The following is a 15,271-nucleotide window of genomic DNA, read 5'->3' on the forward strand; positions in this document are numbered from 1 at the left end:
GCTCTGTGCAGGGATGCGCAGCAACACGGGGTCACCGGCTGTCCGTTTTCCCCTTGCAGAGTTCCCGTTCGCTGCGGAAGGAAACACAAACTGGAGGACGAAGCAGATGGGTAAATTAAATTGGCTTTCTGAGACCTGTTTTTATTTTCAGTTGCGCCGTGCTGTTTTGCGGGGCTGCGGAGATGTGCTCGGGGCCGGGCGCGCTGAGCCTGGGGTGGGAGGCGAGCGCCCTGGGTTAATTGCAGCACGCGCAAGGGACATCTGCCGGGACACGCGGTGATTAGCTTCACGTAAGGACACCACCTGCGCAGGCGCTGAGGTTCGACTGGACGTTTGCGTGCTGTCCGAAGGAGACTGTGCTTTCGCGGTCTGCCAGCTCTGCAGCAGTGCAGACGCGACAGACTATGATCTTACTGTTTTGCATCACGATATCAACTATCCTTTCGCCAACTATGAATCTGTTTGTGTCTCAGCTGCCCTGCGAGGAAGAGGAGACTGACTGCGGCCGAGCATTGCCCTCTGACTCCCAGCCCCGAAGAATGGGTTCTCTGCGCAGGTCAGCAGGCAGCCGGGGCGTTAGCAGGTCAGTGCGGTGGTAGCCTTCCTGAAGCTGGCATGTTAGAAATTTCCTGTGAAGAAATGGATCAGACAATGGGGGAACAGCAGTACGAGGTTGCCCGCAGGAAGCTTCAGGAAATTGAGGACAGGTAAATGCAGGGATCGAGTAGACTGGGTTTGCCTAGCTTTTCCTTTCGTGGCGTTGAGAGAAACTGCAACCTGCTAGGTTATTGTAGTGGGGTGCCGGCACCGTTATAAGTTGGAGACTAGTTTTCTGTGTAGCTCACTTCTCGAGTGCTTTGAAACCCGCGTGCAGGTTTAAATCATCCTGAAAACTTATGCCACGTGGATATTTGGGGTGGTGTTAGCGATCCAAATTTGAGATCACTAGAATAAGGGGTTATCAGTTTACACCTCATAGGCGATGCGTAGGGTGTGCACGTGCACCCCCGAGAGCGCTGGAGAGTGAGCGCTCTCGGCGTAGGCGACGGGCAAAGGGGGCAGGTGGAGTGCTGGTGCCCCCCCCTCTGGCTCTGCGTCCAGCTGTGGGGGGGGACCTCCCTGCTGCTTGACACAGCTGCGGTGGCTTGCAGACAGTCCCCACCCTCGCCACCAGTGTCGGTGCGGTCCCCGCTCACCACCACCAAACTCCCGACACCGCTGCTACCTCCTGCGGGCAGTCGCCCTGGCCCCCAGCCTTGGGAGGCATGTGTGGCCTATGTTACACCTTTCTCAAAATCACGTGACATCAAAATGTTGTGGTTACTGAAACTTTGGCACGTCTGGGGCTCAAACTACAAGTCTCGTCTTCCACGAATTGATGCTGTCCTATCTGCATTGAATTAAACATGTGTCAGTCACCCCCTGTCCTTCTGGAGTATTTACATTTCAAAGTTATTCAGCGTAAAAGCTAAATTTACAATATGCCTTCAGCCAAATTGCCGTGAGAGAAAATTACTTGTGCTGTTTTGAGCAAGAGTGTTTGCAGGCAGCCTGTTGTTCGCGTAAGGCAGTGGTCATTGAGTCTGAGCAGCACTTATGGCTTGAGTTTGACTTCTGCCCCGGGCAGCACTCTGAGAACGTGCTGTGCACATCGCTGGTCTTTGCTTGAATGCTACAGGGATTCTGTGTGGAAGTTTTGCCCTGAGACAAAGAGCGTATGATCTGAAGAGCCAGTATTTCAAAGCATTCTCAAACCGTGTATCTGCCCAGGCTTTATTTAAGAAATAGTAATTAGGAAGGGAAGACAAAGACAGTGATAAACAGTAGTGTTAATATAAGCATGCTTTATGTTTAGGAAATAAGACATTGAGACTATCTTCTTGAGTTCTAGTATGACTTCCCATTGCTGTAGTGTGAGTACCTCTGTCTCTAGTGTAATTGCCTTTCTGATGCTTCTGTGAGGTACAGTAGAGCTGTTAAACCCATTTTACAGATGAAGAACTGAGAAATATGGGAAATATAACTTGCCCAATATCACACACAAAGTCTGGAAGATGTGAGAAATGTAACCTTTGTTTCCCCAAGTCCCAGGGGAGTATGCCAACTTCTGGCTTATCCTTCCTCTCCAGCTGGTATGAGAGTGAAACTTCCCTTAATAGAAAGCCCAGATAATAAGTCGCACCTGATAATAAGTTGTTAGTTAAAGCAGTAAACCATTTGAAGTAAATACAGAAAACAAGCTTGGCTTTTCCATGATTTGTGCAGTCTATACCAGTGGTTCACATCTGTCAGCTTCAGCCTGTAAAGTACTGTAATTCCTGTGGTAGAAGGAAATGTCAGATACTTGAAAAATTGTGTTCATGTGAAGTTTTTTTTTTTTTAATGGTCAGAGCAAAGTGCAACTAGGAACCCTCTGCAAAATGTTGTAGAAAAATTGAGCATTATGCAAACTGTATTTAACAATGTTAAAATGCAACACGTGCCCAAAAGACATAATTTTCTGATCTTCGATGGACTAAGTTTAAGGGTACTCAGTGTTTTTGTACATGGGTGTAAGGCATTTTTGTGTCAGCCTTATTAATAGAGGGTTTTTTTAATTTTTAGGAACTTTTTAGAAGATTCTGTTCTTTTGCTCTTTCCAGATTCTCACATGCTGTGCTGATGTACATCCTAGGACCCATTACAAAGATTGCATTCTTTGATGCAAAATGTTTTGCATCAAAGAAAGTCTTTGTAATGGGTCCTAGATGATCAAGCATTGTGTCATTTTAATCTCTAGCAAGAAATCTGAATATGAAGGATTTCATGAATGAAAAAGAGCTAAGAAGGTGAAATTGCTACTTTAAGAGTCCTTTTATATCTTGTGACTGAACTAGATTTTCCATTGACTAGCAATCAGTACTTTTCTTTTATGATATGGCAGTGTTGTACAACGCTCTGCAGCGTAGAAATACCTTTACTCAGGACTGAGATGACTGATAGCTGTGTACTCAATACTCTGTTATTTCCCCCTTTCCTCTCCATTTCTAGGATAATTGATGAAGATGATGATGTTCATGCTGATGGACATACTAGCAATCTGCCCACTCTTGTCCTGTCTGATACCCTTAAAAAAGGGATGAAGAGGGATTTTGGTGAAGTCCTGACAAAGAAAATAATAGAGTCCATGTAAGTTGTGGGAAAAATGTTGGTACTGCATCGGTAAGGCATGCAAACGAGAAGGGGTCCCATCTGTCATTAAGCTTTGGTTTCACTGTCATCGAAAAGTATTTGTGATGAGACCCTTTGATCTTCTCTGTGATGTAACCAGTGTTGTGCAACAGGATCTTTTATTTGGTTAAAAATAGGACACTTATTTTCAATTTATAGTAAAAAGTTTCCATTTAAACTATAAACTCCCTTGCATTAACCCATATGCTAATGTAAACAATCTGCCTTGAGGGGAAACTGTTGTGTTGTAAACAGTGGTGGTCATATTTGGTACCATGGGAGAGAAGCTTTTTTTTCCCTCCTATTTGTGGTATTAGGAGTGAAAGCAATGCAATGAAATAAAGAAAGAGGAAACATTGGGATTAATATCAGGAAAAACATGTTGCGAGAGCGTCTCTGACAGGGAGTGATCTTTCCCCTCCCTCCCCACCAAATAGACCCGGTGAAATACTAGTATGTGTGCTCTGGGAAACAGTTTTGTGCTGACGTAGAATAAAATGGGTCCTCTCCATTTACAGTTGTAACTGAAAGAATTTTGATTAAACTAAGACTCCATCCGTTCTAGGAGCCGTCCCTCAATGGAGCTGGTGCTTTGGAAACCTCTCCCTGAATTCCTCACGGACAAACTGAAGACTGTTTCTGTTGCTAAAAACTTCAAGCATCAGGAAACAGAAGGGTGCCAGGCTAAGCAGTCAGCATGTGGAGCTGCCTTCCACCCACAGACTGAAACATTCTCTGAAGCACAACGGACTGTGATGTCTCCAGATCTCTATGTTAGCTTGGGAGCCCCTGGGTGTGCAGAAGAGGAAATGGAATTGTAGAAGCCAGATTGCAGACTGAAATGTGCACATTTTTGAAGGTTTCTGTAGCTGGTTTCATTCTCTCTTCGCTTTTGGTATGAGACGTGGATCTGAAGTGTTATTATTTGGGTTGTGTTGTTTTGTTTTATGGTAACAATCAGAAGAATGTGGATTTGGGCAGTCACAGCTCTAAGAAACAGAAGAGAAGCTTTTATAATCCAATAAAAATAACATTTTTACAAGGAAATCCCATGAACTTTGGAACAGGGAAGGAGTTCTCCAACTGGCTTACTGGGAAATGTCCTTTTAGTAGTTGCCTTTGGTGAGAAGTACACAGCAGATACTGAATGTAATAGGGGATCAACCCACCCCTTATGCTTGCTGAGCCATTAAGATTTTGGCGTATGCTTTGCTTGGTGTGCTAGCTTTGTTTGGGATTGCTCAGATATTTTGAAAGCAGAAGATATCTTTTGAGTTGAATCTGAGGTAGACAAGCCACCTTTGTGAAAAAGCAGTTCTGTACTTTTTGCTTCATTTGTGACTGGCTTGAGCTCAACCTTAAAATGCAAGCCTGGAAAACTACTGTTCTGCAGCGTGGTAGGGAAACACAAGTTAGAACTACACTAGTACCCTGTGCTTTTGCTGTCACTAGGAAGTAAAATTGGTGACTGAGTTGAAAAGTTGGCTCTTTAATTTTACTCGCTCACTGGCCCAAGAAACTTTTTAAAAAGAAAAAAATAGTTTGGGTTTCTCTGAACTATCCAAACAGAAGTAGCTTTTTATCATACTGAAGTGAATCCCCTCTTCCATTAGTCAGTGAAGAGAAGTTTTTATTGTTTGTTCCCATTCCTGGGGTTCCTTGAAGATATCTGAAGGAAAATTTTCCTTCTAGCAGGGGAGGTGGGATATATTGGGAACCTTACTCATTTACCATGCTAATCTATTTGCCTTGACTTCCCTTGCACTACGTTCCTGCCCAGGGCAGGGCGTCGGACTTGATGATCTGTTCAGGTCCCTTCCGACGCTGGAAACTATGAAACAGGTACAGTAGTTCTTTCCATGACAGAGCTTTGGATTCATTGCAGTGGCTCCATGTTTCTGCTTACATACCATCTCTATAGCCTTTGTGATTGGACATTCTTCTGTTTAATAACTTCTGTCAAAATATACATTTTTTTTTTTAATTGAGCTTTTCTTTTGAAGCCAGTGTTTCTGCTGTTTTGGCTGGTAGTGGTAGCTTTTTGTTGAGAAGAGACCCCTTTGGACTTGGGCATAAGGAGGCTGGTTGAGGAACTCCACACCTGTTCAACTCTCCACTCTGTTTTCTGGCTGGCTATACTTGCCCAAGAAAAAGAACTTTGTTTCATATATCAGCAAAAGTTTTCATAACACTAACATTGTTCTGGTACTTAAGTCGTTATTGAAGTAAGCTGGAAACTGGTGTAAAATATTTCCACTGAAATAATTGATTTCTGTACTGGACAAATGTGTGCACCTTTTTTCCATTCTTGTATCTAATTTCCTGTTTGAAAACCTCGTTGTCATGTAATACGCAAAATTTCTTATGTGTGTTGCTTAAACCTACCAAATCACTTAAAATTGTACAGCGTTTGAAGCCTAGTACATATAACATAAGGAGTTTGAGGGAAGGCATTATTTACTACGCGGGTAGAGGATGCTGTGATGCTCCCAAATAGGTATCTTCTTCAAGCTTGTAGTGCTGTGGAAAAGGTTCAAGGCTGAGACTGGGCTAAGACAATGGGTTTGGCCTGAAACAAATCCGATGGAGAAAACAGAAACAGCAAAACCGTGGCAGAGGAATGCAAAGGACCTTAGGAGGCCGATGAAATCCAAACAGCTTTTTTTCCCCGCTTAGACTTGCTGTTTTTTCATTCAGAGCTATTCATCTGAGTTGCAGACAAACTAATCATTGTATATGCTTAGTACAAATGGGATTTTTTTTCTATGGTTTTAACAACTTTGCATATCCCATTTGTACCAAAGGTTGCTGTTCAGAAGTATGTGTCCACTTCAAATCCTTTGGTGCTGTGCAGAGCCCCCTGAACTAGTTTACTCTGCTTGTCAAATCTAGGATTCCTTAGTGGCATAAACCATAAGATGAGGGCTCTTGTATGGAAAGCAGCTCAGCTTCGAGTAGCAAGCATCTAGTTTGAGTTCGAGTTCTTGTTTGTTTTGAAAAAGAGGAAACATTTGTTTCTTAACTTGATGAGGGAGTGAGATCTGCCTTCCATCCCTAGACTAAGCGGGGCTGTTGAACTGCAGTCTGCTTTAACTATCCATTGCCCAAGGCGTGGGTAGATGAGCAATTGAAAGGATGTGCATTCATGATGGTTACATTTCTCGTTCGCTTCCTTAAAGAACTTCTGCTGATTCTGCACGTTATAAGATGGCACAAATGGTGTAGCACCATGGAAACCCTTGATGATGCTTTATTTTGAAATAGGAAAATCTGATTCCAGCGTGTCTTGTTGGGACCAAATTACTATTTGTATATTAGTTTTCAATAAAATTTTTAATGTGTGGTTTGTTTTCTTTAGGTGACTAACATTTTTACTGGAAACTAGGATGAAAGCTAGACAGCACTTAGTTACTCTTGAAAGAAGCTTTAATGTACAAAAATGAGTGTAAAATATTGTCTGTGTGTCTGACTCATTGTCCATTCTTTTCTTTACTGTCTTCAGAGTACAGTGAAGAAGAGCTGGAAATTCGACTGACACCAAGAGTTAGCTAACCAGCCTAGCTCTGATTTTTTTTGTTTTGTTTTTTTTAATAACTCAAGAAAACTCAGACTAAGAAAAGCTTTAAAATGTGCACCTGTGTAATAGCTAGCTTTTATGGGGACATGAGACAAAGTAATTGATTATTGTTTTTTTGACCCTATGTCTATTCAGGGGCCTTCAGTCACTTCTCTAAAGATTAAACAAGCTGCAGGTGAGCTCAGTCAAAGCTATTTTTGATTTACAGATGGCAAAACCTGAGGTGTGACTAAAGGAATGGTGTTTCCTGTACTGGATCAAACCACTCGATTGTGTTAAAACCTTGTCCATCTGCAAGTTTTTCTTAAGCCTTGCAGGCATGAGTAGTACCACTGCTGCTGCACCAGATCCAGGAAAGGCTTAGCCCCCTTCCCCTGCCATAATTTCGAACTACTTCGGTACTGACTTACATGGGAGGCACAGTCCTTGCTATTGCACCTGCTCTGGAGCTTTTCCTGATGTAACCCTACTGCAAGGTTCCCCGTCATACTAACAAGTCAGGGTTGCTTTGTTACTCTTTAGCCTTTTCCTTCCTTCCCACTTCGTTTCTGTGCAAGACTGGCTAGTCTCCCCTCAGTTAGTGGCTTCTCTTTTGACAAGACTTCCAGCAACTGAGGCAATCCTTCAGCTGTAGTTCAGTTAAGAGATGTATGAGGGTAGGAAGATATCTGAAATAAGCTGAATGTTTTTGCCCAGCCACTCAAAAGTTGAACTAGTGCTTTTGAATTGCTTTGTCCTTTACCTACCTCAAAAATAAGATTCTGTTGCATGTTGACATTTATTTAATTTATTTTCCTCAGATTACATGTTTTTTAAATTTAGAATAAGATCATTATTTAAATGATCTTAAAACGTTTTTTTAAATGGTCATATTTTTTCCCTCTGTCCCTTCCAGTTTGTGTTTAATTTTTGTTATTTCAAAAATGGTAGTAGAAGTGTCATTGGGGTATCAGGTTATGTATTAGAAGCATCGTATTTGGGGTATTAGACATGGAACTAAACAAAAACTGACTAAATGCTTACTGATTACATTTGAGATATTCCCAACCTCTAGGGCAGTTCTCGGCCTTATTAGAGTCAGGGAGCCATTCAAAACATTTTTTAATGTAGTGGCACCTGCAGTTGAAAACTGCTGTTGTGCTACCTCATTGATTCTCAACCAGGGTGCTGCTGCACACCTCTGCCTGTGCTGGGGTTTTCTGATGAACCTAAATCAGGCAGGATCAGAGACATAACTAAATGAGCTTGCCCTGGGTGTCCCTGCACTTGACCCCTCCACCTGGGCAGTGCAAAGGGCTGCTCTTACCCAGCCTAACCCCTCTGGATGGGCAGTAAAAAGGCTGTGACTGGAGCGTGCGCTCTTGCCACAGCCCTTTCTGACCCATCCCCATATTCTCCTACCAGAAACAGGAGCATAGGACAGACCCACTTGCTGGGAGGAGGATGTGGGTTCAAACCAGGAAGAGATTAACATTTGAATAGTTGTGTATGAGATCAATGAGGCTGTGAGTTCTAGCCTGTGGGAAATGCAGGCAGAAGCTAGCTCCCTTCTAAGCGCGGGATGATGCAGTATTGCAAGTTGGGCACTAGGTGCTGCTGCTGCTGACAGCTCTTCATTGGTTTGTCAATCATGCCTCCCAGAGCAGTGTTTCTCAACCTGTCACCACCCCGAAGAGGGTCAAAGGAATATGTGAACGGGTCATGAACAAACTTTAAAAATGGATTCTCCTTTTAAAAGAGAAAAACATGGGATAGTTTCAGCCTGAAAGGGGCTGCTTGGGGCTTCCCTTTCCCACCCCCGGCCCCACACACTGGGCAGGGCGCAATGCATTGCGAGTGATGGGTACTGAGTCGGGATTGGCCATCAAAGTTTACAGATGGGTCCTGTTACAAAAAAGGTTGAGAACTACTGTCCCTGAGAGTTATAGGTTTTAGCTGTATTGGTCTACAGGCCAAAGAAACCGGGACTAGTGGTAGAGGTGATAACGTTTATTAAGCCAATTAGATATTTGCAAGTTTTCGGGCACACTTGCCCTTCTTCAGGCATAGGAGAGTTGCAACTCAAGCTTATGTGGCTCAACTATCATGGGTTCAGTTACTTGCTTGTTTTCTAATGTAATGGATAATTCTAAGGAACTCATTCTTGATATGCAGCCTATATGATTAGCTTTGCATTTAAAATGTAATGGCCTAAGAACTGAAGTTTTACATTTTCTGTAGTTAAAGGTGTGGTGTTAAAAGGTCTGTTACAGCTGAGAATATTCCACTTGGTAGCTTCCAATTTCTCTTGCCATTATGTTATATTGAACAGGCAGAGGTTACCATCAGGATTGAGCATTCATTGCAGTTGGCGTGGCCCTGTCATTGAAGACCTTGCATACTTGGATCTCAAACACCCCAGTGTTCAAACAACTAACTAGTTTAGTGATTTCATCAGTTGTAAGTCTCATAGCTGTTTTTAAAGTGCAAAGAATCTTTGTTGGTTAGTGATTCAGGAAAATGGCTCTGGAAGTGACCCTGCATGGGAACAAGAGAAATCCGAGTTGAAAGGAACACTGGTTGGAAGAAAAAAATCAATATAAAACAGCTATCCATCAGACAGACAAATCTTTCCTTGCCAGATTTAATCTGCAGGAATATATTGAAATCCTGTTTTTTTCCAACCCTGCTCTTGTCAAATCCAAAACTCATGTTGCAAATTCTGCTGAGTTTGGTTTGCCTTCCTGTGCTATCTGCCTTGTGCTCTGGCCTTGGCTACCCAGAAGGAAAGGCAGTTCTTCCACTACTGAAGGAGTACTGGCTTAGGCTACATGTGCTCTTACTACTACATTGTCTAGCTTTGTTTGCAGCAGATAACCATGTGGTTTGAATAATAAATAAAAGATCAGTGGGTCATTTGCTTGACACAGAATGGGAGAATTATTTAAATGTCTCACAGTGGGAGCACTGCTTTCCTGAATGGACTGAATAGAACTGAGGAGAAGTAGGTTTCTTTCTCTTGTTAGCTGCTTTGTAGAGATTTTGACTAATACTGTCCCATTGGAGTAATGCAAATCCAGTTCCTGGAGAAGAGAGGTAAGGTGGTTGCCTCCTGGTAAAATGTCAGGCACGTGCCTCTTCATTCTGTTACTCCTTATAGGGGTTTAAAGAAGTCTACTGTATCCTTCTTTGAATGCATCTTGTCATCTTCAGTTCCCCCCAAACCCCTGAACCGATCTTCTTGAAACTTGGTAGGCTTCGTGCTCTCAGCAGAAGCTACCACCCCCACCCCTGCATGTTTCATCCAAATCAGACCAAAAACAACGTTATAGCTATTTCATTGATTCCCCATTATACCCTATGGCCGGAGCTCCGGAGCTTCGGAGCCGCTTCAGGCGAATTTAAGCAAGAGACCGATTCAGAGCTCCGGATCGGATCCCTGGCATCCAAAGCGGCAGGATCTGAAGCTGGATTAAATAGCTGCCTGCTCACGCTGGCCTAATTTTTACTGGCCAATCGCAGGTGCATAGGAAATCTTTAATTTACCAACTTGTTATGCAAGTGAAACTAAACAAAGTAACATCTTCAGTAACCTAAACTATTTTAAGCAAAGGGGAATAGTGCTTACGAGTCAATCTGTACCCTAAATGGAGAGCTGCAGGAAAATGAGTGAAACAGTGAGAAGTCCCAAGTAGAATGAACCAAGACTTGCTGTGCTTCTTGCTGGGGGCCCTAAGTTATAACAGGGCAGAGAGAGATTTTTTTACCCCAGTTCTTTGTACCTTGCATTGTAAGAATGCTGTGGATATAGTGAGATGAAGCTTTACACAGATGTGTACTGTTTTTCCAGAAGTAAATTATTGTCATCACCACATGTATAAACTGCTTAAGGTTAATTGAACGACTGAACAGAAAGACAGTGACATCAGTTGCAAGGTTTCACATTTCAGTTGAAGCTGTTCTCTAAAGGCCAGATGTCTCATGCACACATCTGTGCAGGAAGGGAAACCATAGCCACAAGGGTAGTGGGAAGTCCTTCGTGAGCTTTTCTTGGACAATATGTGCAATTGTGAGGCCTCCACAGGTGCTGCTTTCAGATAGTGGCTACTACTCCATGTAAATGTGTTTAGTCTGTAGCCTGGGGGCTGTAGACGATGCAAGGAAAAAGGTTGTCTATTTGAATTCAGTGGGAGCATTGTCATTACTTGGAGCAGATCCTCAAGTAATCTATTTTGAAAGACTTGGAGGAGAAAAAGGTGATTAGGAACAATCCACATGGATTCACCAAGGGCAAGTCATGCCCGACCAACCTGACTGCCTTCTATGATGAAGTGACTGGGTCTATGGCTGCGGGGAGACCAGTGGATGTGGTGTATCTTGATTTTAGCAAGGCTTTTGAGACAGTCTCCCACAGCATTGCGATAAGCAAGCTAAGGAAATACGGGCTGGATGAATGCACTGTAAGGTGGATAGAAAATGGGCTCAAGCATTGGGCTTACAGAGTAGTAATCAATGGCTTGGATGTCTAGTTGGCAGCCGGTATCAAGTGGAGTGCCCCAGGGGTCGGTCCTGGGGTTGGTTTTGTTCAATGTCTTCATCAACAGCCTGGAAGATGAGATGAGTGCACCCTCAGCAAGTTTGCAGATAACACAATGCTGGCGGGTAGGCTAGGATTCAGAGTGACCAAGACAGATTGGAGGATTGGGCCAAAAGAAATCTCATGAGGTTCAACAAGGACAAGTGCTAAGTCCTGCACTTAGGATGAAACAATCCCATGTACCGGTGCAGCCTGGGGGCCGACTGAGTGGGCAGCAGCTCTGCAGAAAAGGACCTTGGGGTGACAGTGGACAGGAAGCTGAATAGGAGCCAGCAGTGTGCCCACGTTGCCAAGAAAGCCAATGGCATCCTGGGCTGCATCGGTAGGAGCAGTGCCAGCAGGTCAAGGGAATTGATCATTCCCCTCTATTCTGCACCGGGGAGGCCACATCTGGAGTCCTGAATCCAGCTGTGGGCCCCCACTGCAGAAAGGATGTGGACACATTGGAAAGAGTCCAGAGGAGAGCAACAAAAATGGTGAGGGGGCTGGGGCACATGACTTATTAGGAGAGACAGAGACACCTGGTTTATTTAGTCAGGAGGAGAGGAGACAGAGGGGATTTAATAGCAGCCTTCAAGTACCTGATGGGAGGTTTGAAAAAGGAGGAGCTGGACTGTTCTCAGTGGTGGGTGGCAGAAGACAGAACAAGGAGCAACTGTCTCGAGTTACAGCAAGGGAAATTTAGATTGGATATTAGGAAAAATTCACTCACTAGAAGGGTAGAAAAACATTGGAATAGTTTACCCCCAGAGGTGGTGGCCTCTCCATCCTTGAAGATTTTTTAAGACCCAGCTTGACAAAGCCTTGGCTGAGATGATGTAGTTGGGGGTGGGCTAGATGTGACCTCCCGAGATCCCTTCCCACTCTAATTTTCCAGGATTCTACTTCAACCTCTAATTTAACATAGATTTCAAGTGATTATTAACCTAATGCATCTCTTGATAAACTGCTCTAATTACCTTTTCCCCTCCCCCAAAACAAAACTTGAGATGTGCTTGTTTTTCTTATTTCATCTTTGTTTCGTTTGCTCTTTTTCTGCACGTGTCTATTATAAGAGCCCTCTTCAAAAATCTCCCCCTGCATGTACTTTGACTGTGTAGTGTTGCTTCTTAGCCTTTTCTTGGATCAAAATGAATAAACTGAACTTCAGTTTCTTACCATAAAATGGGTGTCAGAGGTTCCGGATCATTCTCATCTTCAGCTTTCTAGTTTAAGTGTCATTTATTGAAGTGTACGCACTAGAACCAGACGCAATATTCTATAGAGTGGTAGTAGTACCAACCTGGGGATGAGGTGCCTGTCGAGACTTCTGAAACAGCCCACCTTAAATATAGTCATTTACCGATTTCAGTGTCTTCTGTTGTAACACAACTTTCTGAAGTATGTGCAAATGTATTACAATGTCTTGTTTCTAAAGCTGTAGAAAGGAACCACAGCCACAAATTCAATACATACCAACCCACTCCATTAAGCATGCTATGGGTTGGGTGTCCAGGTTGTGGGTTAGTATTGATGAACATCAGTCAAGCAGTAGTTTAGAACTAGAAATGTGACTACCACGTTTTTGTGAAAATACTGAGTTTATGGTGCTTGACCTAGCCTCCAGCTAATGGGGTTTGTTTTTTTTAGAAGAGTGGTAGTTTGAGTTACTAGGTTTTTTCTAGTATAGGTTTTTTTTTTTTGGTAGAAGAAAGTGAAATACAGTGCAATAACAGTAACTGGACTCCTTCCTGGCACAGTTAGCCACTTGGAGACCTGACTAATCAGATCTATTCCTAATAAGAGGTACAGCAGAGAGTTGACATGTAGGTTGCATCCATTGAGTACCAAAAAAAAATAATCTAGTAACTACCTGGACTGGCATACTTGAGTGCATCCTATTTCAAGAACTTAATGGTTGTGGTTTATTAACTTAAGGCTAAGCCACTGCAATCCATAGGCTCCCTGTAAATAAGCAGTCTGAAGCATGGCAGCTCCTAGCTCTTCCTTTTCAGGCCTTGCTTTGCGCACACAGCTCAGACATCTACCTCTCAACAGAACAGATGGTGCAGGCTATAACCTGCCAGAGCAGCTATTCTATAGAAGTGTTGCATTAAAGAGACATGTATGCACATACCCCAGTTGCTCCGTTTCCTTTATACACAAGGCCCGTTTACTAGAGGTGGCAAGTCATTACTTCCCCTTCCTTTGGATCATTAAGAAGAAAAAAAAAAAAGATACAGACTCACACTGCATTGCACTTTTTTAATTGCACAAATATTTTTTTTAAATATTAAATGGAGAAAGCAACTCCCTGAAACTAAGTAGCAAAAGGAAAAACAAAAACTTAAAGCATTTACACAGTAAATTTCTGTTAAACTGTACAGTTGGGTTTTTTTTGAAGAACTGTACTGATCCAGTCATCTGTACATGCAGGGAAAAGTAGCCTCCACAGGTCAGTAGGCTACTGGTGTAACTAAAATAAGGACTTCACTGCTGAAAAAGGGAAAGAAGTGAAGTGAAGAGCTAGCTTAACAAGGAAAGCCTTGCTTAAAAAGGGCAAGTTGTTTGGGACAGGTGAACAGAGGCAGAAAGCTGCGAGCCAAATGTTCCCCTTACCCTCCTACATGTAGACCTGGTATTTCTTTTTCAGGAGAAATGTAATGGTGCAAAGGGTAGTGTTGTACCCAGCAGCACATGGGGTCCAAGATGGGCACAAGCATAACAATACTTGGTTTGGTGGAAATATATATTATATAAAAAAAAAAAATATATATTTTTTTAAAAGGGCTGGGGTGGGGAAAGACGGTATTTACTTGTGACTAAGAAAAAGGATACATTTCCTGCCCTGCACAGGTGACACCACTTCTTCCTCTGGAGTAACTATAATACTAGTGAGGAGATCACACACTGATCAGCTGGGGAAAGTCCCACACTGATCAGCTGTGGAGAGTGTTCATTGGCAAAAGTGTCCCCCCAGGTGTGGTCAGTGTCCAATGGAGAGGACATGTCACTGAAGGGAGATGGGGAGCCTTCATATCCAGAGTCACTACAGGCATCCAGTAGACAACCAGAGGGCTGAAGACTGTGATCAGCTGAGAGCAGGTGCAGAATGCCCAGCTCAGGCAGGAAGTTGTCTGCAGGTTCTTCTTTCACTGTAGCTGGGAAGGCAGCAGGATCCTTGCCTTCTGAGGGGGAGAGAGATGCTTCCTCGATTTTCACTAGCAGATGGCTTTGATTGACTGTTTGAGCAGGAATCTCCAAGACTTGGGCCTTGGTGTACACATGGTCAAATCGTATCAGTTCATTAATGGCTTCCAGCTTTGCTGATGGGGACCCCAGAGAGGGAGAGGGGGCGGCTGGTAAGGGATCCAATTCCTCTCCATAGATATCTTCTTCCAGCTTTTCCATACAGGCTGACTCCGAATCACAGTCTTGTAAGAACATGTCTGGGTCCAGACTGTCCAGGATGCCCAGCAGGAGATCAGACTGCAAAACAAGACACACTGCTTTAAAAAGCGAACTTGCAAGTTGCCGTATCTGTACAAGCCAAGCTCACTTGAGCTGCACCCTACCCAACTACTTCTTTACATTCATTAAGAAGTGGCCATCAGCCTGTAATTATTGAAAAAAGTAGGAGATGCATCATACCTACTGCTACACAATGGATTTATACAAGAGCTTTCTAGTCATTAACCCTTCAGAAGAGTTTATCAATATTATCAATCTTCTGCACTACTAGTTTGCAGTGCAGTAGCTCCTCTAGGCCTGCCCCCCACCCAGCATCAGTCCGCCCATCATGACACTAGGTCAGAGGCAGGTAATTATTTTGGGCAGAGGGCAGTTTACTGAGTTTTGACAAGCCATTAAGGGCCACATAACAGGCAGCCCAGGGCAAATAAATATATATATATATATTTTTTTTTATA

The 15,271-nt window shown here is 43.3% G+C and overlaps 2 protein-coding genes across 4 annotated transcripts in view; one reads left to right on the top strand and one right to left on the bottom strand.

The window, feature by feature from the left end:
* Nucleotides 1-77: 77 nt before the first annotated feature.
* CCDC117 (coiled-coil domain containing 117) lies at nt 78-11,042 on the top strand. 3 transcript variants are annotated; one of them, XR_003093204.1, is made up of 5 exons: nt 78-110; nt 474-707; nt 3,031-3,168; nt 3,776-5,052; nt 5,214-11,042. XR_003093204.1 is itself a non-coding variant. In XM_006015229.3 (4 exons), exons 2-4 carry the CDS (start codon nt 616-618, stop codon nt 4,029-4,031), a joined length of 486 nt encoding a protein of 161 aa, XP_006015291.1. In that variant the 5' UTR covers nt 78-110; nt 474-615; the 3' UTR covers nt 4,032-11,041. The 3 variants fall into 3 exon arrangements, 1 of the variants encoding a protein (XP_006015291.1); XR_003093206.1 differs by having other exon boundaries at nt 5,218-11,042; XM_006015229.3 differs by having other exon boundaries at nt 3,776-11,041.
* Nucleotides 11,043-14,504: 3,462 nt separating this feature from the next.
* The window catches only part of XBP1 (X-box binding protein 1), a gene marked incomplete at its 5' end in the record, with an annotated part of 2,116 nt that continues 1,349 nt past the window's right edge, over nt 14,505-15,271 (bottom strand). Inside the window, one exon of the mRNA XM_006015281.3 lies at nt 14,505-14,831. Within this exon, the coding sequence (XP_006015343.2) occupies nt 14,642-14,831 (190 nt within the window). The remainder of the gene's footprint in view (nt 14,832-15,271) is intronic.

This window comes from Alligator sinensis, unplaced genomic scaffold, assembly GCF_000455745.1.
Source record: "Alligator sinensis unplaced genomic scaffold, ASM45574v1 scaffold628_2, whole genome shotgun sequence".
NCBI lineage: Eukaryota > Metazoa > Chordata > Crocodylia > Alligatoridae > Alligator > Alligator sinensis.

Coding starts and splice junctions, on each gene's coding strand:
- CCDC117 (XM_006015229.3), top strand. CDS start 616: ATGTTAGAAATTTCCTGTGAAGAAATGGATCAGACAATGGGGGAACAG. Junction 708..3,030: donor CTTCAGGAAATTGAGGACAG/GTAAATGCAGGG, acceptor CTCCATTTCTAG/GATAATTGATGAAGATGATG. Junction 3,169..3,775: donor AAGAAAATAATAGAGTCCAT/GTAAGTTGTGGG, acceptor CATCCGTTCTAG/GAGCCGTCCCTCAATGGAGC.